The sequence below is a fragment of the Pelophylax lessonae genome (assembly GCF_965119305.1).
Source record: "Pelophylax lessonae genome assembly, chromosome: 3".
Classification (NCBI taxonomy): domain Eukaryota; kingdom Metazoa; phylum Chordata; class Amphibia; order Anura; family Ranidae; genus Pelophylax; species Pelophylax lessonae.
Window position 1 is genome coordinate 471,201,467 of NC_138770.1, and position 24,475 is coordinate 471,225,941.

Below are 24,475 nucleotides of genomic sequence, written 5' to 3' on the forward strand. Positions count from 1 at the left end.
ATGAATCCTTTTGCCAAGTTTTCATCCAGATACTCCTTAAGGTGAGAGAGTTCATCCTGTGAGAGAGGATATACATGTCCGTAAGGCAACTTGCTATTAGGGAGCAGATCGATACAACAATCATAGTCCCTATGAGGAGGTAGCATTTGAGCGTTTTTCTCGAGGAAAACCTCCGATAAATCTTGATAACACTTAGGAATAATGTCATCTGGCAGTACAGACAGGATCCTATCATGTGTGGGGAGGTTACACGTCGTCTCGCAATAGTGAGAAGAGAAGGCTAACGTTCTTGTTTTCCAATCGATGATTGGTTGATGTATGTGTAACCAGGGAAGTCCCAAAATGATTGGAAAATGTGGCGAAGTTAATACATCAAAGGTGGTGGTCTCCACATGAGACTCGTCAGCAGTTACAAGAAGTGCCTGTGTCTGACTGGTGATAGGACCAGAGGATAAAGGGGTACCGTTAATAAAACTAACGGAGACAGGTTTGGGTTTTGAAACAATAGGTATTTTATTAAGGGAGACAAAACAAATGTCAATGTAGTTTCCACAAGATCCTGTGTCAATCATAGCCTTGGTGGTGATCCTAGTTTGGTCCCACTGCAATGTTAATTGAACAAAAAGATAAGGATTAGGAAAGGAAGTTGTGAGTCCCCTAGCAAGACATTTGAACACTCACCCTCTTTTCTGCGGACAAGAGGACAGTCGTTTACCAGATGATTCGGGGATGCGCAGTACATGCAAAGATGTTCGGTTTTCCTCCTGGCACGTTCAGAAAGGGTCAGAGGTGGACGTATCATTCCTACTTCCATAGGAGTAGGGTCAGCAGGCAACATCCGAGAAGGACTGGAAAATGGTGAGCCCATCTTCTCAGCCTTTCTTTCTCGTAGTCGTCTGTCAATATTGATACTGGTCTGGATCAGTCCCTCTAGAGTGCCAGGTAAATCCGCTCGGGCGAACTCGTCTTTAACGGCCTCAGATAGGCCGAGTCTAAACTGCGTTCGTAAAGATGTGTCGTTCCACCCTGAATCAGGGGACCATCTTTTAAAATTCGCCACGAAATCTTCAACAGGTCTCCTTCCTTGTTTTAGGGCCCGGTCTTCATATAAAGTAGCAAGTTGTGCTAGAAATAAGGGATAAGAATTAAGGAGTGGATCATCCTTTTCAAAGAGAGCATCTGCCCAGGCCCGGGGTTCACCCGTTAAATAGGAGATGATGGTACAAACCTTAATTTGGTCAGTGGTGTAGGTTAGAGGTTTTAACAAAAAAAACAATTGACATGCGTTTTTAAATTCACGGAATTTGCTCCGATCACCAGAAAACACTATAGGAGGGTTTATCTTAGGCTCACGGGGCTGAGCAGCAGGAGGCTGTGTGAGACGGCCAAGCTGCTGTCTCAAGGTTTGATTGTCATTTTTTACCTCTGTAAGTGCATGGATCAATGCATCTACTTGTTGTTTTAATTGTAGTACATGAGTGGATAATTCTGCTGAATCCATATTTTTTTTAAAGGCTCGTTCAATCTGTAACGTTCATGCGTTTTTGTTTGTGGATGGATTTACAGCTGCAGAATTATTACACTCAGTAGCCTTGTAGAGAATCTGTTGAACAACATATCCAACTCTCAGGACTTCATCACCGTGTACAGCCTGTTATATACTATATATATATTAATAGATGTTTAATGGAGGGATAGAGTATATGAGGATATATAGATGAGAGACAGGCTATTGTATGGTGAGCACTAGAAGTAGTATAGGAGAGTTGCAGGTGATGGTAAGCAGATAGGTTCTGATGTCAAGTATAGTGCAGATGGTAAGAGGACACAGATGGAGTATACTTTAGACAGAGTAACCTAGTGCAAGGATAGTTCAAGGTAGTCCCAAGAGCTAACAGTCTTATGCAGATGATAGTGAATAGATGGATACAGATAGTCTTGGTAATTGCAGTAGATGACAGTAGGAGATTGGTTAGTAAGAATCCCCTGCGGGGTACTTATCACTTAGATAGGTTAGGAATAACAGTGTCCATTGGAGAGGGGTGATCCCGTAGCGGGATACGGATCACCAGCGAGGTTTCCGGCTTTAGTTCAGCAAGGAAGGTATGTCAGCAGCTCCGACTTCTCAGGCGTAGGTGCGATGAACATGTGGGTTTGAACGAGCGATGAGTGAGAGCAAACCGGCGATTGAAATAGCCGCTCATAGCGGCGCTCGGCAGTGATGTCATCCGGTCTTAAAGGTGTATGCGTCCTTTGTTATACAAGATGGGATGCAAAGAGAGGAGAAATATAGGAACAAGGGTACCATAGGTACCGGATCATTACAACAACCAGCTTTTCACAACTTCACAGTGGGGTTCCCCCCTCCTAGGTGCCAAGACCTAGGCTAGTTGAGCATTTTTATCAATTTACAAAATGCAAAGTGAGCAAAAAATCAAATCAATATTTGGCTTGACTACCCTTTGGCTTCAAACTGTCATCAATTATTTTAGGTACACTTGAATTTGTGAGGTCAGAAGCACATTCGGGAGGTCAGGCATTGATGTGGTCAAGAAGGCCCGGCTTGCAGTTTCCACTCTAATTCATCCCAAAGGTGTTCTATTGGGTTGAGGTGCATGCCAGTCAGGTTCCTCCACCTTAAACTCGCTCATCCATGTCTTTATGGACCTTGCTTTGTGCACTGGTCCAAATCATTTGGTGGAGGGGAGATTATGGTATGGGGTTGTTTTTCAGGGGTTGGGCTTGGCCCCTTAGTTCCAGTGAAGGGAACACTTAAGGCATCAGCATAGCAAGACATTTTGGACAATTGCATTCTCCTAAGTTTGTGGAACAGATTTGGGATGGCCCTTTCCTGTTCCAACATGACTGCGCACCAGTGCACAAACAAGGTCCATAAAGACATGGATGAGTGAGTTTGGGGTGGAGGAACTTAACTGGCTTGCACAGAGTCCTGACCTCAACCCGACAGAACATCAGTGTCTGACCTCAAAAATGCGCTTCTGGAAGAATGGTCAAACATTCCCATAAACACATTCCTGAACCTTGTGGACAACCTTCCCAGAAGAATTGAAGCTGTTATAGCTGCAGAGGTTGGGCCAACTCAATATTGAACCGGTAGTTGCCAGGGGAGTGGCGGCTCCAGGAAGAAGGGGGGCCGAGATTCAGGAAAGGTTAGACAGGTTGTTGTAGTGGGGGACTCAATCATCAAGAGGACAGAGAGGGCAATATGTCGAAAAGATCGCAGTAGCTGGACAGTATGTTGTTTACCGGGCGCTCGAGTTCGGCACATTGCGGATCGGGTAGACAGATTATTGGGCGGGGCTGGGGATGACCCAGCGGTCATGGTGCATGTGGGCACTAATGACCAAGTAAGAGGAAGGTGAGGATCCTAAAGAACGATTTGAGGGACTTAGGGAATAGATTGAGGAATAGGACCTCCAAGGTGGTTTTCTCTGAAATACTGCCGGTACCTCGAGCCACACAGGAGAGGCAGAAGGAGATTAGGGAACTTAACAAGTGGCTGAGGAATTGGTGTAGGAAGGAGGGGTTTGGGTTCCTGGAGAACTGGGCTGACTTCTCAGTCGGCTACTGGCTTTTTAGTAAGGATGGGCTGCACCTTAATGGGGATGGTACAGCTCTTTTTGGGAGAAAGATGGCCACCAAGATGGAGGGGCTTTTAAACTAGGAGACGGGGGGAGGGCTCAGAAGTAGAGTCAGTCAGGAGGGAGAAAAGGACAGAAGGCAGTATTAGAGTCAGCAGCGACAGTAGTTCCATAACGTCAATTGGGGGGTCTGTGCGGGAAAACCTCAGACAAAACAGGAATAAAAATAATCACCATTCACTATCAACGTCCACAAAACTAAGAGGGGTATATTCAAATGCCAGGAGCCTAGCTAATAAAATGGATGAGTTGGAAATGTTAGTACATGAGGAGGACATAGACCTTGTGGGAATAACGGAAAACTGACTGGCTGGCCAATATCCAAGGGTATTCGGTGTACCGGAAGGACAGGGTAGGAAAAAGAGGGGGAGTGGTATGTCTCTATGTCAAGAATAATGTAAGGGTGATAGAGAGGAGTGATATTATGGTAGAGATGAGTATGGAGTTAGAATCCGTGTGGGTAGAACTCCATAGGGAAGAAGAAAAGGGAAAAGTAATTGTGGGGGTTTGCTATAGGCCACCCAACCAAAGGGAGGAGGTAGAGCTGGAATTTATATCACTGTTGGGTAAAGTGGCAAAACTGGGATCAGTCATCATATTGGAGGACTTCAATTATCCTGACATTGACTGGGAAGAGGGGACTACACACTCACAGAAGGCCCATCTATTCATGGAAACCTTACAGGACAACTACATGTCTCAGTTGGTGGATTCTCCTACTAGAGAAAATGCAGTCCTGGATCTATTGATCACTAATGACCCAGACCTAATCTCGGAGGTAGGAGTCCAGGACAACCTGGGCTCTAGCGATCACAGGATGATCACATTTAGCGTAAATAACAATATAACAAGGCAAGTGGGGAACATAAGAACCCTAAACTTCAGAAGGGCAAACTTTCCCAAATTGTGCTCAATGATGGAGAGGGTAAACTGGGACCAAACCCTGGGAACACTGACCACGGAGGAAAAATGGGAATGCTTTAGGAACATATTAAACAAATGCATCTCGCAGTGCATTCCTATGGGAAATAAATTTAGAAGAGACAAAGCCAAACCTGGCTGGCTAAACCGTAATGTTAAAAAACTTATTAGGGGAAAAAAAATGGCCTTCAAGAAATATAAATCAGAGGGCACATCGGCTTTCGAGCAATACAAAGAGGGAAATAAGAAAAGTAAATACGAAATCAATTTTGAGAGACAAATAGCGGAGGATAGTGAAAAGAACCCAAAGAAATTCTTTAAATATATCAACAGCATGAAAACTAGGGCAGAGCATATTGCACACATAATTAACGATGATGGGAGGATGGTTACAGAGGACACTGAAAAAGCAACCGTACTGAATGCTTTTTTTCTCGTCAGTCTTTACACAGGAAAAGGAGGGGTACACTGACCATGACTATATGGTTAGTAGTAATACACAGGACTTGCCGCTATGGCTAACAGAGGGTGAAATCATGGAAAGGCTGGATAAAAGTAACACAAATAAATCACCAGGCCCGGATGGCGTACATCCGAGAGTACTCAAAGAACTTAGTAAGATTATATCTAGACCACTGTTCCTGATCTTTGCTGACAGTATTATGACAAGAAATGTACCAGGGGATTGGAGGAAAGCTAACGTGATACCAATATTCAAAAAAGGGCAGAGGCATGTCCCAGGAAATTATAGGCCTGTCAGTCTGACATCGATAGTATGTAAACTTCTGGAGGGGATGATAAGGGACTATATCGTAGAGTTTGCTAAAGACAACAACATCATCAGCAGTAATCAGCACAGGTTTACAAATGGGCGTTCTTGTCAAACCAATCTCTTACCATTCTATGAGGAGGTGAGCTAGATAGAGGGAGACCAGTGGATGTGGTGTACCTGGATTTCGCTAAGGCGTTTGATACAGTTCCCCACAATCGCTTAATTTATAAAATAAGGTCTGCAGGCATCGACCGCAAGGTTTGCTCTTGGATACGGAACTGGCTAAAAGGGCGTGTCCAAAGGGTGGTAATAAATAGCGCATACTCAGACTGTTCCGAGGTGGTAAGTGGGTTCCCCCAAGGCTCAGTCCTGGGACCAACCTTGTTCATTTTATTCATAAACAGCATTAAGGACGTGATCAGTAGTTCTATATCAGTTTTTGCAGATGACACAAAATTGGGCAGGGCAATAACTGCACAGCATGAAGCAGATATCCTACAGAATGACCTGGACAAAATAACGGAGTGGGCAACGACATGGCAAATGAGGTTTAATGTGGAGAAGTGTAAGGTTTTGCACTTGGGGACTAAAAACATAAAAGCACAATAAGGGAACCTTTGGGGGAATCAAAAATGGAGAAAGATCTGGGAGTCTTGGTAGAGGATAGACTAGGCAATAACATGCAATGTCAAGCGGCAGCTGCCAAAGCCGGCAGAATATTAGCATGCATAAAGAAAGGGATGTTTTCCAGAGATAAAACTATAATCCTTCCACTTTATAAAACTCTGGTCCGACCACATCTGGAGTATTCTGTCCAGTTCTGATAACAGTCCTCAGGAGGGATGTGTTGGAGCTGGAGAGAGTCCAGAGAAGGGCAACTAAACTAATTAGGGGATTGGAGGACCTTAATTATGAAGAGCGTCTGCAATCGCTTGATTTATTCTCCCTGGAGAAGAGAGGCCTGAGAGGGGACATGATAGCAATTTTATAAATATCTCAATGGTGATCTCAGCATAGAAAAAAAGCTATTCAGTCGAAAAGATTGCATGAGGACTCGAGGGCATACAATGCGATTAGAGGAGAAGTGTTTTAACCTCAGGCAACGTGGGGGGTTCTTTACTGTTAGGGCTACAAGATTGTGGAATTCTTTACCACAAGAGGTGGTTTCTGCCGGAAGTATGATGGCTTTCAAAAGACCCTTAGATGTACATCTCAAGGATCAGAACATTCAGGGGTATGAGAGATGGTTACGGCCACGCACACCTACACAGGTTGAACTGGATGGACTATTGTCTTTATTCAACCTCACCTACTATGAACCCTACAGACTAAGACTGGGATGCCATTAAAGTTCATGTGCGTGCATGAACTATCATGGTCCAGAAGATTAGATTCGTTCAAAATGCAGGTATTTCCTCAGATCCTATATCTTCTTAGAACAATGCAGATTCCTGTCCCTCGTTCCTGTTTAGTCAAATTGCAATCCGTAGTATACGGATATCTGTGGCAAGGTGCGCACACAAAAAACTAACGAAACATAGACATGCAAGTGGGGTGGGACTCACAGACATATAAGACTACTACCTTGCTGCAATCTTGACACAAAGCCAACAATGGTTTATACCTACATCCCAGACATTGTGGGTCCTGATAGAAAAATCACTGACGTATCAGGGAGACCTTATGGCCTTGCTCCATGCAAATAGATACTGGCAGACTATGTCTCTTGATTTTCCCCAGACAATATGGGCCACGGTATCTGCGTGGAAGACTCTACTATCCTGCTCCTGGGGAGAGGAACTCATGACCCACTTTCCCAATTCCCCTTAGGACTCCTTCCCACTTTTCTTCAGACTTACCACTACACTTCTGGATACTGAGAGGCATTACTTCGGTCTCTGACCTTTATCACAATAAAACTCTCAAAACATTCCCTACATTATGTGAGGAATTCTCCTTATCACAGGTGGACTATTATACTTACCTGCGTTTAACCTCAGTATTACATAAAATCCCTGTCCTGGACTGCAAAGTCCCTATGCAAATTGCCCGATTTCTTAGATCTAGTGCTTACGTGGGAGGGGGGTATTTCTTTGTTCTACGCCTCTAAAAATAGTAAAAAAATCTTTTCTAAATCTCTTTACTTTTCAGGCTTGGGAAAAATACCTTAGCCAAACCTACATGCCTCATCTGTTGCAAAAAGCGTTGACCACAACTTACTCGGCTACTAAGATCTTGCTCAGTTGGTATCTGACTCCGTTTCATATTTCCAGGTTCTCCCCCTCTGAGTCTCCAAATTGCTGGATAAACTGTGGGCAGGTTGATTACATCTACCACATCCTCATGTCATGCAGCAACGTAAATGTAATGTGGCCGGCTGTCTTTAATATGATTTCCAAAATTATCAGTATTAGGGTCCTTCACTCGCCCAGTCTGGCGATATTGAGGGTTGGCATAGAAGACATTCCTGCAACCTTTAGAACAGTTGTCACACATATTCTTCTTGCCACTAGATTATGCATTACTAGAAAATGGAAATCGAGAACAATCCCCTCTATTGATGAGATTATCAGCGTAGTTCACCTGCATTATAGCCACAAGGTTAGTTTCGCATACTCACAAGGTAACTCTGAAAAAATTAAGAATCCTTGGCTTCCTTGGACTCTGGTATTCTAAGAATATTGCAGTTGGGTGAAACATTTTTTTTTTGTTATTGGAGTCACAGGAATGGCTCTCCTTTTATTTATTCTTTTTGGATTATAGATGTGTATCAGTTTGGTCCTGTGGGAGCTTGCATGTGCAACCCTTCACCTTCTAGCACAATTTTAGCCCAGATGGGGTGCTTGGGTGGATTTGGGAGGGCATGTATGCTGGGCCTGATGTGGATAGAGTGCCCGATGCCCACAGTTGGATAAGAATTTATTCACATAGTCAATCATCTGTGGTTAAAAGTGTACACATTGATTTTTGCCCCAGATTTGTCTTCCAGTCTTTGGAGGCTCAGCTTTCTTTTTTTTCTTTACTTGTAGTATTTCTTTGTTTGTATTTCTTCATGCAAAATACTGTACTTAATAAATATTACTGAAATATAATCTCATGTGCGTGTAAAGGCGGGCGTCCCAATAGTTTACTATATTGTATGTGTGGTGTGCTATTTGTGAATAAAAAAAATAATTTCTCTTACGTCCTCCGACAGTCGCCGCCTCTTCATATTCGTCACATATGGGGTATTAGACTTTGCTCCGAAGGAGTAGCTAGGCAACAGAATATGTTAACAATAAAGCTTTTAACATATCCCACCCTCAAGGGGTGGTCCCCTCAGTCAATACCCTCCTACTTCCTGCAACCATACCTCAGTTTTAATGTCTGGCTTGTCAGGAGTGGCTGGCTTTTTCTGTGCTGGGGCTTTCTGCCCCAGACTCTTTCTTCTTTTTAAAATTTTGTTTGAGTTTTCTCTCTACCTTTACTTAGCTGTTATTTTTGTCAGCATTAGTTAGTTCTTCGGACGAAGAGGATCATGCAGACTGGGTCTCGGGCTGATCCCCCTGATCGCAGGTCGTGGGTCAGTGGCTTCCCAGTCTGCCTTCGAGCGTTCAGCCAGGTAACGCTCCTGGCACGGTGAACGACCCATCCCTGTTCGGTGCAGGGATGATTGGTGAGGTGGCTACCTCACTGGACGCTGTGCGGTTTCTTAACCCCCATTTTGTGCGTCTTGAATGCGACTCTCCCTGCCTCATGTGCAGCGGCTTGTTCGCCTGTGCGGGTTCCCCACGCCATGTGAGGTAAGTGTATTTATGTGGGGACCTGTCTGTCTGGGGGGGTGTCAGTCTGGGACTGTGTAACCTGCCTTTAATCACACTGCTTGTCTCCCTATCTCTCGGCTGCATGCTGTGGGCTGCAGGGGGGGGGGGGGGAGATGTGTGACACTGTCTGTGTCAGGCTGATCAGTGTGTGAAGCTGTGTGCTGTGGGGCATGTTTTTTGGCATGTTTGGGCACTGTACAGCGATCGCTGCGGCGATCTGACATGTATTCTGATACTGGAATGTAATGTGTGTTTTTTACTGCACTGTGGAGCGGCGGTTTCGGCGCCAAACGGCGCCATTTTGCCTACTCCCGCTCCGGCCACATGTTTTACATGCATGGCGGCCATTTTCTTGTAGCCTCCATAGGCTTACATAGAGCGCCCTGGCAGCATCACTTCCTCTTTCCTGGAACACCGATCGAGGCAGCAGCAGCGGCGAGGGTCTCCTCAGGTTTTACCCTTCTGTTCTTGCTATCCATTGCCTGTGTTCAGTTTGCATATTCCCTGTGGGGGTCTTATTGTGCTGAGTGTGGTGCGGTGGGCTGCGCTTGCCGCGCTTGCTTAAAAGGGGCAGTTAACCCTTTGTTGTCTGGCATTACAGGGGCAATGGACTCTCAGGAGGGAAAATTTCCTACAGCCTTGGTGGAAAGCCAGGGGACCGCTGTCTCCCCCCCAGGGGGGGATTTGGCCACTATTGTGGCTGGCCTTGCTGCTCAGGTGCAGATGCTGGTGGCTGCTCAATCTACTAAAAGGCCCAGAGTTGCTCTTTCCTCTGATTCTGAGGGTGAGGGTGATAGGGCTGTTATGGCAGGGGCCTCCTTATCGGGGTCCCGCTCCTCTCTTGATCTAATAGGGTCTGAGGTGGAGGCTGATGTTGAGGGGGTTGATAATTCTCCCCCTGGCTCGCCTGAAGAGCTTGCAATCATGGATGAGTTGATTGCTTCCATAAAGCAAACGCTGCGTTTGCGGGATGAGGTGTGTCCCCCCGCCGCCTTGGCGGCTTATGGGACGCAGAGAAAACGCAGGACGCCGCAGGTTTTTCCCTGCAATGATGATTTTCAGCGCGCTGTTAAGGAACAATGGCGCAATCTACGCAAACCTTTTGCTGTACCAAGTAGATTCAAGCTGCGTTATCCTTTTTCACCTTCCACTGATGAAAGGTGGTGTGTGCCACCCCCAGTGGATCACGCAATTGCGGTTTTAAACAAAGCCACTGCGATTCCTGCAGAGGATTCCCCGGTGTTCCGTGACGCCACGGATAGGAGACTGGAGTCTCTTACCCGTCATACTTATTCTGTTACGGGTTCTATGCTTAAGGCTCTGTTTGCTTCTCTCATGGCGGCCCAGGCGATCGCGAGTTGGACGCAGATGCTTAGGCGCGTCCTAGTGGCCGATTCGGCCTCCCCGGCGACCCTGGATATGGTGGATCAAATCCACCAGGGTGTCATGTATCTGTGTGATGCGGACCTGGACCTGGTTCCGTTGGCCGCACGTGTGCACAGTGTGGCGGTGTTGTCTCGCCGCCTGATTTGGTTAAAATGTTGGTCGGTGGACCAGTCTTCACGTAAGACCTTAGCCAATCTACCTTATGATGGGTCTCGCCTTTTTGGGGAGTCCCTGGATGTGTTGATTAAGGGGATCACCGGGGGTAAGAGCACTCTCTTGCCCCATTTCCCCAAAGCTAAGGGGGCTTCTGGGAAGAAGCATGCTAATTTTCGGCCCCCTCAGGGGTCCTTTCGTGCCTTTCGGCCGCACTACAAGGGCAAGCCGTTCAAAGGTCAAGGCTCTCAGAAGAAGCCCTGGTCTGGTAAACAGAAGTCCGGCCAATCCGGATCTGCAGCCCATAACAGTGCGGCCTGAAGGGGCGCCCTCACCCAGTTTTGGGGTGGGGGGACGCTTGCTCGGTTTTCTTCAGCCCTGGTTGGCCCGTGTGCGGGACAGATGGGTTCAGGAAATCGTTCGATCTGGTTACAAGATCGAGTTTCTCTCTCGGCCGGAGAGCAGATTTTTTCCCTCAAATCTTCAACTGTCTCCAGAGCGTTTGCGGGACCTGCACCTGGCGGTGCGGGACCTGAGGGCTCAGGGAGTGGTGGTTCCGGTGCCTCATCGGGACAGATTTCGGGGGTTTTATTCCAATCTGTTCACCGTGCCCAGGAAGGAGGGCAAGGTTCATCCAATTCTGGACTTGAAGGCTCTGAACCGCTCTGTGCGGGTTCGCAAGTTCCGCATGGAATCCCTGCGGTCGGTGGTGGCTGCCCTGGTTCCGGGGGAATTCATGGCCTCCATCGATTTGAAGGATGCGTACCTTCACATCCCCATTTTCGAAGGTCACCAGAGGTACCTTCGATTCGCCATTGCGGAGGATCACTACCAGTTCGTGGCGTTACCTTTTGGTCTCGCCTCGGCTCCGCGGGTCTTCACCAAGGTGCTTGCACCGGTTCTGGCATTGTTGAGGGCCCAGGGCATTTCTGTCCTGGGGTATCTAGACGACATCCTGGTTCGGTCTGCGACCAGCCAGGGTCTGGAGGAGGACCTGTCTGTCACGATGCAAACTCTACAGGAGTTTGGTTGGACGATAAATTTTCCAAAGTCGACGCTGAGTCCGTCGGTTCGTCTTCCCTACCTGGGAATGATTCTGGACTCGGTACAAGCGAAGGTCTTCCTGCCGGAAGACAAACTCAGAACTCTTTAGGAGGAAGTCAGGTCCCTCAGGGACGTTCCGCACTCGTCTTTAAGGACGTGCATGAGATGTCTGGGATTGATGGTCTCGGCCTTCGAGGCGATTCCCTTCGCCCAGTTCCACACGCGGGGTCTCCAAGCGGAGATCCTGTCCAAGTGGGATGGGCGACCTCAATCTCTGGATCTTCAGATCTCGTTGAGTCATCGCACCAGAAGAAACCTTCTGTGGTGGCTCCAGTCCCCGATGGTGTCCGGGGGCAAGTCGTTTCGTCCTATCTCGTGGACGGTGATCACCACGGATGCCAGCCTGTCGGGCTGGGGTGGTGTTCTGGGCGTTCTGTCTGCCCAGGGAACTTGGTCGGAGGGAGAGTCTTCCCTTCCGATCAACATTCTGGAATTACGTGCGATAAATCTCTGTCTTCATCGCTGGACGGACCGGCTGCAGGGCTGCCCGGTTCGGGTGCAGACGGACAATGCCACGGCGGTGGCCTACATCAACCACCAAGGGGGCACCAGGAGTGCCCGGGCGGCTCGAGAAGTGGCCGACATTCTGTCTTGGGCCGAGACTCATGTCCCGGCGATAACGGCAGTTCACATTCCGGGGGTGGAGAACTGGCAGGCGGACTATCTGAGTCGCCAGACCCTGGATCAGGGGGAATGGTCTCTTCACCCGGCTGTCTTCCGGATGTTGTGCGCGAAGTGGGGTCTTCCAGATGTGGACCTGTTCGCGTCTCGTCTCAACAACAAGGTGAGAAGGTTCGTGGCAAGGACGCGCGACCCTCGGGCAGACGCGTCAGACGCGTTAGTGGCCCCGTGGCATCAGTACAGGCTGATGTACGCGTTCCCACCGATTCAGTTGCTGTCCAGGTTCCTTCGCAGGTTACTCTCGGAACGCAGCACGGTGATTCTTGTGGCACCGGACTGGCCTCGCCGGTCCTGGTACGCAGACCTCGTGAATCTGGCGGTCGACGCCCCTTGGCGTCTACCTCTTCGAGACGATCTACTGTCTCAGGGACCGATTTACCATCCTGCTTTACAGTCGCTGGCTTTGACGGCCTGGCTGTTGAGACAGAGGTCCTGAAGGAGAAGGGTCTCTCTCCAGAGGTCGTTCATACTTTGATCAACGCTAGGAAGTCTTCCTCGGGGAAGGTTTATTACCGTACTTGGAAGGCCTATTTTGCCTGGTGTGAGTCCAGGGGGTTTTCACCCCGCACGTACTCGGTTTCCCGTGTGCTGTCTTTTCTTCAGACGGGTGTTGATCAGCGTTTGGCGCTGGCTACGATAAAGGGTCAGGTGTCTGCGCTGGCCGTTCTGTTTCAACGGCCCGTGGCTTCCAACTCCTTGGTTGGCACTTTTGTTCAGGGTGTGCGGCATCTGGTTCCTCCTAGGAGGGATCCTTTGCCCCCTTGGGACTTGAATCTCGTTCTATCTGTGTTACAACGTGCTCCTTTTGAACAGATCAGGGAGATCTCGTTGTCTATGTTGTCCAAAAAGGTCGCCTTTTTGGTGGCGATCACTTCGGCTCGCAGAGTGTCGGAGCTGGCGGCTTTGTCCTGCAAGTCTCCGTACCTGGTTATTCATTTGGATAAGGTGGTCTTGCGACCTAATCCTTCTTTTTTTCCGAAACGAGTTTCGGAATTCCATCTTAATGAGGATATTGTCTTGCCTTCGCTGTGCGCGAAGCCTAAACATCCGAAGGAGGTGAGATTGCATTCTCTGGATGTTGTTCGGGCGATAAGGGTTTACCTTAAATCGACTGAGTCTTTTCGTAAGACTGACTCCTTGTTTGTTCTTCCAGAGGGTCCTCGGAAGGGCATGGCGGCTTCGGCCTCTACCATCGCCAAATGGATCAGGCAGACCATTGAACAGGCCTATGCTTTGCAGGGTAAGGCTCCTCCTGTCCCTGTGAAGGCGCACTCTACTAGATCTTTGAGTACGTCTTGGGCCTGTCGTCATGGGGCTTCTGTAGCCCAGGTGTGTAAGGCGGCGACCTGGTCGACCGTGCACACTTTCACAAAATTCTACAAAGTAGATGTTCAGGCATCGGCGGATGCTTCCTTTGGCTGCAAGGTTCTTAGTGCGGCTGTTCCATAGGGTCCCTTGTTGGGGACTCCTGGCTGTTGGGATAGTTTTTTTGTATCCCCTGGTTTTTTGTCTTCTCCTGGGTTGTTGCTCCTGTTGAGCACTTGTTTTTTGCTGTTGCCCAGCTGGTTTCCTTCCTTTGGTAAGGTTCCTTTCTTTGATGCGGAGACTGCGTTGCCTTTTCGGCGCGGATGCGTTTCCCACCCCTCATGTTTGCACTGCTTTGGGACGTCCCCATATGTGACGAATATGAAGAGGCGGCGACTGTCGGAGGACGTAAGAGAAAACGGAATTTTTGTAAAATCTTACCTGTAAAATTCCTTTCTCTGAGTCCTCCGACAGTCGCCGCCCCCGCCCCTCTTTTGGGGTTTGGTTGTATACTCTACTGCTATTCCACTAAAACTGAGGTATGGTTGCAGGAAGTAGGAGGGTATTGACTGAGGGGACCACCCCTTGAGGGTGGGATATGTTAAAAGCTTTATTGTTAACATATTCTGTTGCCTAGCTACTCCTTCGGAGCAAAGTCTAATACCCCATATGTGACGAATATGAAGAGGCGGCGACTGTCGGAGGACTCAGAAAAAGGAATTTTACAGGTAAGATTTTACAAAAATTCCGTTATTTGTAGTTAATCAGCTGTGTGCGATTTATTTGTGCTAATATTTACTATAATTCTAATCCTTTTTAATGAATTTTGTACAGTAAGTACAGAGTAACTGTACAATAAATAAAGAGTACAAAGATAACAAGACAAATCAAAAAAAAAGAGAAAGAAAGGATAGGGTAGAGTTGCCAAACACCACAGCTTCCAACCAAAACTGGCGTCGACCACAACCATGTGGCCCATATCAGGTGCGGTCTGGAGTTGATAAAGAGTTGTTTAGTTAAGGGGGTTCTAGGAGTACATTTTTATTTGTTTTTATTTTTTTTCAGGACTTGTTAGTTTTGCTTGATTTAATTGGAGCTCCAACACCTGTTTTCCCAAACTACTTTCAAAATACCATTCGCTGGTATAACAGACTTCAGTCTATTGGTAAGTGTTTTGTTTTATAAAATAACAGCTAAACTAAAATTGAAATAAAATTATACATATGTGTGATAACTAATATGATATATACAAAACATACTTTCTAGGCCATCTTTGTACTTCCTAAGGTTTCTGTTAATGTTCAATTTTTTGGACCAACCAACCAAAATCTATTCGTAACAGCTGGGAGAGCTAATGATATGCTTGTGTACCACATTTCTATGTGAGTATTTTTTGTCCCTGTGTTTATTTTTAATACATTGTTTAAAGCAGAGAGCGCTATGGTTTCTCTTTATCTTTTTGGCCATATATGAATGATTCTTAACCCTGAAAGAGTCCAGTCTGGTCCAGGAACATCCTGAGGAATAATAGCCCAGTGGGATCCAGAGAGTCATATATACAGGCGATTGGGACTCTGTAGTGGGGGGTCATTGCTTGGAGGAGAGCAAACATTCCAGCCAGAGGTGGTGGTCACTGAAGTCGCTGGATTGTAGGATTTCTTTGAATATTACACAATATCACACGGCGGTGACATTTTTTTGGATTGCGCTACACTTGATTTGTGTATTTTGATGGCCTAGAATTGTTACTTGCAAAAGTTTTTTATTTTGGAAGACAAAAAGGTACCAAATACAGGCAGTCTCAGGTAACATGACCATAACCAAGTGCAAAATAATCTACGACTAGCACCCTCTTGTGGAGAGTCCTAGTGAAAAACACATCAAAGACATTGCAGTATAATAAAAGCATTGCACCAAGCCATATAACACTAGAGAACCTGTGGACCAGAATGAAGTCCGAGGGTTCTGTAAATTCAGTTAAAAGCAAAACAGCAACCATGAGCGATAATACTTCAGTGCCAACCTTGAACTGGGTAGGGACAAAGCCCTAACATGAGCAATACCAAATTGGTTTTGGCAACCTAAAAGCCGGGCATTGGTAAATCCTGAGAGAGCTAGGGATACAGAGAACCAAGAGAGAATAGAAAAAGTGAGGCAGCAGAGTAGGGAAATGAAGGCGAGAAGAAAAGAAAATCTCAAGAGAAGAAAAGAGAAAGTAGAGTGAAGCCGGAGTGGAAGCGGAAAGAGGGAAGAGGGAAGGGAACCCCTCCCTCCCCACCTGGAAGAGAAGCTACAATGAAGTTGGTGCGATGTACAGACACCAGAACTCCCATATTGCATCAAATTCAGCCTGCTTGTCCCTGAAGATACTAACTATCTTCTCCTGGGTCATGATCCAGGAGATCTTGCGCTTGGTCTCCCCCATTGAGATCGAGGGTGACTTCCACGCCCGAGCCAAGGTAAGTTTAGCTCCCAACAGCATAAAGTGCATCAGTTTGACACTGGTTTTAGGCCCCTTCACTCCGGGGCCAAGAAGCAGTGCTACTTCCGGGGTCTTGGGAACTGACAGCCCAGTAACTTTGCGAATCATGCTAAACATTTTATTCCAAAAGCAACGGATACGAGGACACTCCCACCAAATATGAAGCATGGAGCCCTGATGTCCACAATTGCGGAAACACAGGGGGTCAGTGCCTGGGTACATTTTAGCAAGACGGGTGGGTACAAGATGGAAGAGCACAAAAAGCCGCACAACCGGTTGAAGATGCAAAAAGTTAAAATCCAAATTTATTTTGCAGGCAAAAAGATAAAATCATCCAAGATGAAACCAAAACAGTCTGAGACATGGGGGGGGGAAAGGGGAGCACGGCGGTTGACGCTTTTCACGGAGTCTTCCGCTTAGTCGTAAGGTTACGACTAAGCGGAAGACTTAGTGAAAAGCGTCAACCGCCGTGCTCCCCTTTTCCCCCCCATGTCTCAGACTGTTTTGGTTTCATCTTGGATGATTTTATCTTTTTGCCTGCAAAATAAATTTGGATTTTAACTTTTTGCATCTTCAACCGGTTGTGCGGCTTTTTGTGCTCTTCCATTTGCTGCTATCAGGACTGCGGATCCGTGCCTGCACCTGGGTTGGATGTGTTTGGAACTATCCCCTCACTTGAGCGGTTCTTTTCCCTCTTGACCGTTTGTGGGTGGGTACAAGATACCAACGAGTAATAATCTTAACATTTGCTTCTATAAGAGACATATTCAAAATACCTTTAAATGCCCTCCTAAAGATGGAGTTCCAGACATCCGGCTCCCAAGGCAACTCGAGATCCCTTTCCCAAGAAAGGGCGTATCCGGGCTTTTCAGGTGAGTCGATTAATGCCCCATAGATCAGCAAAATACCTCCCCTCTGGACACGAGCTTGCAAACACCAGCCTTCATAGGATGTGGCCTGGGGTTTAGCATCTGAACCTGCGACCACGGACGACTGGAAATGTCTTATTTGGTGTAACCGAAAATTCTCTGTGGTGGGCATGCTAAGTTTACTAACACAGTGTGAGACTGACAGGGGGCCTTGAGGCGACAGGAAATGTCCTATCCTGAACAGCCCCTTGTTGGTCCACCATCGGAAAGCTGCAATATTCATTCCCGGGGGGAAATCCGGATTATTGAAAATATGGGTCAGGGGTTTATGAGCCGATATGAGTGTGGGGTGTTTATATAGCCTGTCACAAAGCACTATAAAGTGAGAGAGGGTGGGTACCAATATTGGGGGTCTCCTACGTGAGGGGGACCAAACCAAGAAGTCTATAGTGTGATTGGGAATAGCTTGCATTTCCATGTCTATCCAGTCTGGTCTACCACCCATTGCATATATGACTGAAAATTGTGCCAGTTGGGCCGCATGATAATATCTCCAAAGTAGAGGGACACCCAGGCCCCCCTGCAGACGGCTTCTAGTGAGAACCCTCCGCGGGAGTCTGGGTCCCCTAGCGCCCCAAATAAACTGAGCTATGTTAGACTGAAGCTTTTGAAGTTTCCCCTTAGCTATCGGTATAGGGAGAGAACGGAAAAGGTACAATATCCTGGGGACAAGGTTCATCTTAACCGAATTAACTCTTCCCAACCAGGAGATGTTCCATCTGGCCCAAAGTTCCATATCCTCGGACAATTTTGTGAAAAGAGGGGGGTAATTGGCTTGGTATAAGGATGCAATGGAAGCGGTTAAATCGACCCCTAGGTACGGGATGGAAGAGGAGGCCCATGAAAACAGGAAGTGTTCCTGGAGGGATTTTAGTAGAAGAGGAGGGAGACTGATATTCATGGCTATGGACTTAGAAAGGTTAACCTGAAGGCCTGAGACCCTCCCAAACTCATCTAAGAGCTTGAGAAGGTTGGGGCTAGTGATGAGCGGGCTTGAGAGGAAGAGAAGAAGGTCGTCAGCGAATAAGGCACACTTGTGTTCCCTACCTCCGCAGGAAATGCCTTGAATGTTGGGATTATGGCTATCGCAAAAATTAGGGGAGACAGCGGGCAACCCTGTCTGGTGCCTCGGTGTATCGGGAACGTGTCCAAGTAGTGGCCCTGCAGCTTCACTTGTGCAGTGGGGGAAGAGTATAAGGCCCCCTGGGGTGTTCACGAAAGAGGGACCGAAGCCCCACCTGGCCAGGACATCAAACACGTATGGCCATTCTACCGTATCAAAGGCCTTCTGGAGGTCCAAGGAAAGGAGGAAGCCCTGCTGGGGTCTTCCGCCGTCCCAAGGAGCCCCCAGAAGAGAAATCATGTCTACAGCCCTGCGGATCTGATCTGGAACCTGCCTGCCCGGCATGAACCCCACCTGGTCCTTATGGACATAGCGACCTATAAAGTCCGCCAGCCTGTTGGGCAAAATTTTTGTCATAATTTTCAAATCGTTATTGATCAATGAGATCGGTCTATAATTCTTAACGTCAGAAGTGTCCTTCCTCATCTTTGGGATAACCGAAATGTACGCCGTATTGGCTGAAGCCTCTAAATGCTTACCCTCCCGAGGGAGTTGAAGAAACGGGCCATATGCGGGGCAAGCACCGGACCAAACATCCTATAGTAGCCTGAGGAAAATCCATCAGGGCCAGGTGCCGAACCCTTTTTCAAGTGTTTGATTACATCTAAAATTTCAAGAATCGATATATAGGGGATTCCATTGAAGCCCTATCGGCCTTAGATATATTGGGGAGTGACAGGCCATCCAGGAAGGCTGTCCTGTTTTGGGGGGGGGGGGGTGCTCCCTGATTGGAAGTATACAAATGAGAGTAAAACTTGTTAAAAGCGGTCATAATTTTTTGTGGGTTCTGAGTCAGGGTCCCCTCCGGAGTCCTAATTTTGGGGAAAACAAAGGAACTGGGTCTGGGTGATAATTTGGCAGCAAGTCTGGGACCTATTTTGTCATTATGGTAGTAGAATTGTGCAGAGGACCAACGCAGGCTTTTCTCAGCCCGGGTGGTAAGAGCCATGTTAATGGCCAGACGACTAGCCTCCAGACGCTGTTGCGAGGCCAAGGAAGGCCGTGTCCTGTGTGCCCTAGCTAGATCCTGGAAATCCTGTTCAAGTTTAGGGACATCAATTTGATTTTCCCGTTTGAGTTTGGCCGCCAACTGAATAAGCTTTCCCCGCATAACTGCCTTGTGCGCAGCCCACAGGGTCCCGGGAGACACCTCACCCTGGTCATTCAGTTGGAAATATTCAGTAATGTCTTTTTCCAGCATATTGCAGAGAGACGGATTACTGAGTAAAGATTCGTTCAGGCGCCACCTAAATACCCCATCTCGGGTCCGAGGGGACATGATATCTAGAAAGACCATGGAATGGTCCGAAATAGGGGAGTCCTTAATAGTTGCCTTGACCGCAAGGGGGACGTCTGCAGAGGATAGGAAGATGTGATCAATCCTGGCAGATGTACCATGAGGGGCCGAAAAGTGTGTGTATTCCCTGGAGGAAGGGTTGAGTTCCCGCCATATGTCTAAGTCCCAGCGAGTGAAAGTACTTGGCTATGGTGAGACCGCGTTTGGGCGGACATAAGTTGCGAGGTCGCTATCACGTACCTGAAGGTGATCCTGAAACGGTGAGGAAGGCCTCTCTTACGCCTCTGACTCAGGGCCCCTGATAGTCCAGACAGGAGGCGCTGGAGTGTAGAGTAGCACGAGTGCCTGATGTAAGCTGGAAGCAGGCCGATGTCCACGGACAGGGATAGCCAGGTAGATCCAGTGGATAAGCAGGTGTGCAGGCAACTAGTGCTGGTGGCAGGAGTCAGAATAGCAGGGTAGGCTGGCAGAATCCTCACTGGCCAGATGATCAGATTCGGAGAAGGCAGGAGCGTAGTGAGACAAGCCAGGTCAGAAGCCAAATGGTAATGCAGGAGCCAGAAGGAGCAGACTGGAGCGGAGGTCAAAGGACAAGCTGAGGTCGGTGCAGGCAGAGAGCAGAGAATGGTCAGGACAAGCCGGGTCTGGAACTGGTAAACAGGATACAGGTTTGCAGGTACAGGTCAACAAGGCTGAAGACAAAGCAGCACTGGAGCTGAGCAAAGGCTGGGTTTAAATAGCCCATTTGGCGCCAGCATCTGTCACGTTGCGTGCGCACGTTCGCGTGTTCGCACATTCGCGCATGCGCATTAGCCAAGTCCCCTGCGGGATTTAACAGAAACATGTTTTTGAATAGCAAGCCTCTTCTTACAGTCTCCTAGGGCATGATTTGTCCAGCATTATATCAAATGATGTGTTAGAATCTCCCCCCACTATCAGTGAGCCCACGAGGTACAGTGTGAGCTTAGCCCACATTTTGGTGAAGAACTGGGTTTGTCCCTGGTTGGGTGCATAGTATGAAACGAACGTGTATTAAGTCCCCTCCATAGTCCCCGACACCAGAATATATCTCCCTTCCGGATCTCTAACTTCTGATGTGGGGGAGAAACCCATGTGTTTAGAAAAGAAGATTCCTACTCCTTTGGTCTTCGTCTCTGCATTGGCCAGGAAGAATTTAGGAAATTTGGAGTGGATGAATTTAGGCGTATAATTCGCAGGGAAGTGGGTTTCCTGAAGCAGGAGTATGTCTAATTTTTGGGAGTGAGCATGTTGAAAGTATTTCCGTCTGTTAACGGGGGAATTCAGCCCCTAAACATTGTGAGTTGCTATCTTTAGGGAAACAAGTGAGGATTTACTTACAGCCATGTGTCCAGAGAGGAGGTAGAACACCTTGTAAACGACCCACCTGAAGTCCTGAGCAGAGCGGGAAGCCGGGCAATCCGGAGCAACATCTTAGTCATCCACCAACCTTCAGACTGATTAATAGATTCCACTCCCGCATCTGAGGAAAGAAGAGACAGATAAGAGAAAGCAGAGGAAAGAAAAAGAGGAAGAACTGGGGAGGAAGAGGGCCAACCCAAAGGCCCCTGAAGCATGAAAGCCAGGGGGACCCCCCACCCCCAAAGTCTGGGACAGGCCGGCCTAGTCCCAGACCATAGGAGAAAATACCTGTCCGCATGTACTGCAGACAGATGTCTGACTCCGCCCAGGGCAAGTCGCACCGGACGGGGTCAGAGGGAGGCGCAAAGCTCGCGCCCCAGACCAAACCAAACTCCAACCCTAAAAATATTGTAAAAATTGGAAAACATGAGAAAAATGAGCAAAACAGTCGACCCCCAACCCCCCACCAAGTATACATTTAAAGTGACCTCCGAGCACAAGGAGGAAAAACAGTAAGAAGTGGCTCCTCCCGCAGACCAAGGGAGGTGGCGGGGAGCCCCGGGCAAAGACCACACATCCCTAACGGATAGCAGTCATCGAACTCACTCGACCCCGGAGCCACCCACCAACCCCCCACTGTAGGATGGCAATCCCAAGGGAGAAGGGGGAGGAGGGAAAAACATAAAACTGTTCAGCTGGCTTGAACAAAAATAACACAAAGTAAAAAATATCAAAAAAGCACACCAGGCCAGACTCACAGGCCTGAGTATTAAAGGGACCTAAGTCCTACAAGGGTGTCCGTGAAGTCCCCTAACTGAGAAACCAAAAAGGGGAGAGAGAAAGGACAAAAAGCTTGATGACGAGCAGTTCAGGTGACATGAGAGTCCTTGGACCTCTTGGGTTGTTTCTTCTGCCAAGCAGGGGCGATGGGGCTGGCTGGAGAAGGACGTTTGGAGGATCCCGCCCGGAAAGGAGGGCAGAGACTGTGAATGTTCCAGGGATATGATACCCAATTGCAGAAGGAGTTTTTCGCCTTCCTGAAAGCTGGAAAATCCACGTGTCTTGCTCTTAAAGGCAAAAGAGAAATGGAAATGACCACCAGTACTTGATTGCCTTTTGGGTTAACGCATGCAGTAGTGGTTTAAGAGAACACTGTTTCTGGATCTTCAGAGGCGATAATTCCGCAAAAATTTGGACCGGGTGTCCTTGGATCTCCAGATGATCCGAGTTCCTGGCAAGTCGCATGACTTCCTCCTTCACCTTGTAGAAGTGGGGTTTGACAACAATATCCCTGGGAAGGTTATCTTTCCGGGGTGCTTGAAGGGCCCTATGAGCCCTGTCCAGTTCCAGTCTATGTGCCGGAATGTTGGGAATAAGGGTGGCTATGAAATCCTGAACTGCAGCATGGACATCTTGAACAGCTTCGGGTAACCCCCGTTTGCAGAAATTGTAGTGCCTGGAGCGATTTTCAAGATCATCAATTTTGGAAATAGCCATTTCCAGGCGTTCATGCAAATCCTGAATGCGGTCTGTGTTTTGGTTGGTTCTGGAGATTGTTTGATCCATTTTGGACTCCATGATTTCAATTCTGGCACCCAAGTTCTGTAGATCTGTTTGGATGGTGTGTGTAATTTGACAGGCAGTTTGAGCCAGGCCATCTGAAAGCATTTTAGAGAAAGCTGACATCATGGCATTAAAGTCCATAGAGGGGGCAGGTGGTGTAAGCTCAGAGAGGTTAGAAATTGAGGGGCTGCACTGTAGGCCTCGGGCTGGGGTGTGCAACATGTCCCCCAAAGATCTTCCAAGGAGCAATTCCGTGGAGGCTGGTGACGGGGCAACTTGGGGGATGGTACTCACTGTGCCATCTGGGCATGGAAGGGGTGAATGGTGGCCCCCTGCATCGCAGTCCTCAATCCCCTCCGTGCCGGACTCCCGGTCCTCCGGTGTGTGCGGCGCCATCTTGTGTAGGCCCCATGGGGGGAATCTCTGAGGTGCCCTGACTTGATTGAGGTGGTTCAGGGCCGTCTGCGTCGCCCTCGGCTAGCGGGATGGAGGATGGTCCGGGACGAGACGGAGCCTCGGAACTAAGCGGCCATATCCGAGCGCTCTGTGCATGGGCCTCGGCCTAGAATTGTTTACCTAACTGTACTGTACAGTTCAGTACTTATGTAACTTCTTCATGCAGCATGGCTTATAGGCTCATACCTTCAGGTGACTGGACACTGGCAGGTTTTTAAGGACTTACCCCTAGGGCTCTCCCATATAACCCTAACCTAAATCCTCAAAATTTTGCTAGTGTCTGAAGATAATGGACCTCTTCCATTTTGCAGAGAAATCAGCTTCACGAGTTTATTTTTTTTCTTTATAATTGTATCATTTGATTTTTAAATCAACTCTTATTTGCAGAGTAACTCGATTTGTGCAACCTTGGTGAAACCTTCGGAGCCATATCCAGACCCCACGCTATGGAATTGGCCTGAAATGTTGCTTCAGGCACTGGGTCCGGTGTGGGGAGTAGACCTTGGCACTTAGTGCAACGCATTGATTTAGCCTCAGGGTGCTATACAGGTCAAACAGTGTTGTCCATCGCTATGGAACCCTATCCCTGGAGACTCCTTTGGGGTATGCCCACCATTACAGACAGAGCCTGGACTTTATATACATTCCAGCATCATAGAAATCTAAGAAAGGGTCACTCGGTATATGTTACTGTGTAAAACGGGTCTATGTTTAGAATGCATTCACACTGCAAACTGTTTAAACTTGGCACTAAAATTCATCACACACACACTTTAAAAAACACTTCTGCCTAGAGCTCTCATAAGGTACTTCCTGCTTCCTCCCGCTCTTTTGTCATGAGATTTTTTTGCAAGATGATATACACCTGGGTTTCTGCATAGTCAATTGAGATATGCTTACCCTATCTCCCACATTCTACTCCTTGGGAACCCCACAGGGGGATACCCTCACTAGTAGATATGGCATAAAAAGGGTGAAAGGGAGCCAATTCAAAACAGGTGAACATTCGCTCTGCCGAAGGTCCACACAACACTCTTGGATCACAGAGTGATAATGCACCCCTGGCATCAGAACAGGACCCAGTTTTACCACCAGTCTCCGCATCAAAATCTAGCACTATTTCAAGCACGCAACAAGTGGCCTACTTGACAAAAGCAGAATTTTCTCCATCCATGTAACATTTTCTCAGACAGATTAAAGCCTTAATTCACCCATACTTGTCAAGGGCTCAGAAATGCCCTGCTTCTTCTCCTACTCCTGTTTCCCAGCTCGAGTTTAACCCTGAGGTTCGGAAGCAGTATTGGAGAAAGCTGATGAAGTACTCTCTCCGTCACATCGTCAACATATTGAAGAGGGAGCTTCATGAAACATGCTTGCTAATGTTGAAACGTAAATTGCCTCTGTCCACAAATGCCTTGGCAGTGTTCAAACTGACTCTTCTCCATCTCATCATGCCCC

General features: G+C 47.8%; 1 protein-coding gene across 2 annotated transcripts in view; it reads left to right on the forward strand.

The window, feature by feature from the left end:
* Nucleotides 1-24,475, forward strand: part of QPCT (glutaminyl-peptide cyclotransferase) — a 275,144-nt gene that overhangs the window by 209,309 nt on the left and 41,360 nt on the right. For both annotated transcript variants that reach the window (XM_082251215.1, XM_082251216.1), the window contains exon 5: nucleotides 14,853-14,952. In XM_082251215.1, coding sequence (XP_082107341.1) covers nucleotides 14,853-14,952 — 100 coding nt within the window. The remainder of the gene's footprint in view (nucleotides 1-14,852; nucleotides 14,953-24,475) is intronic.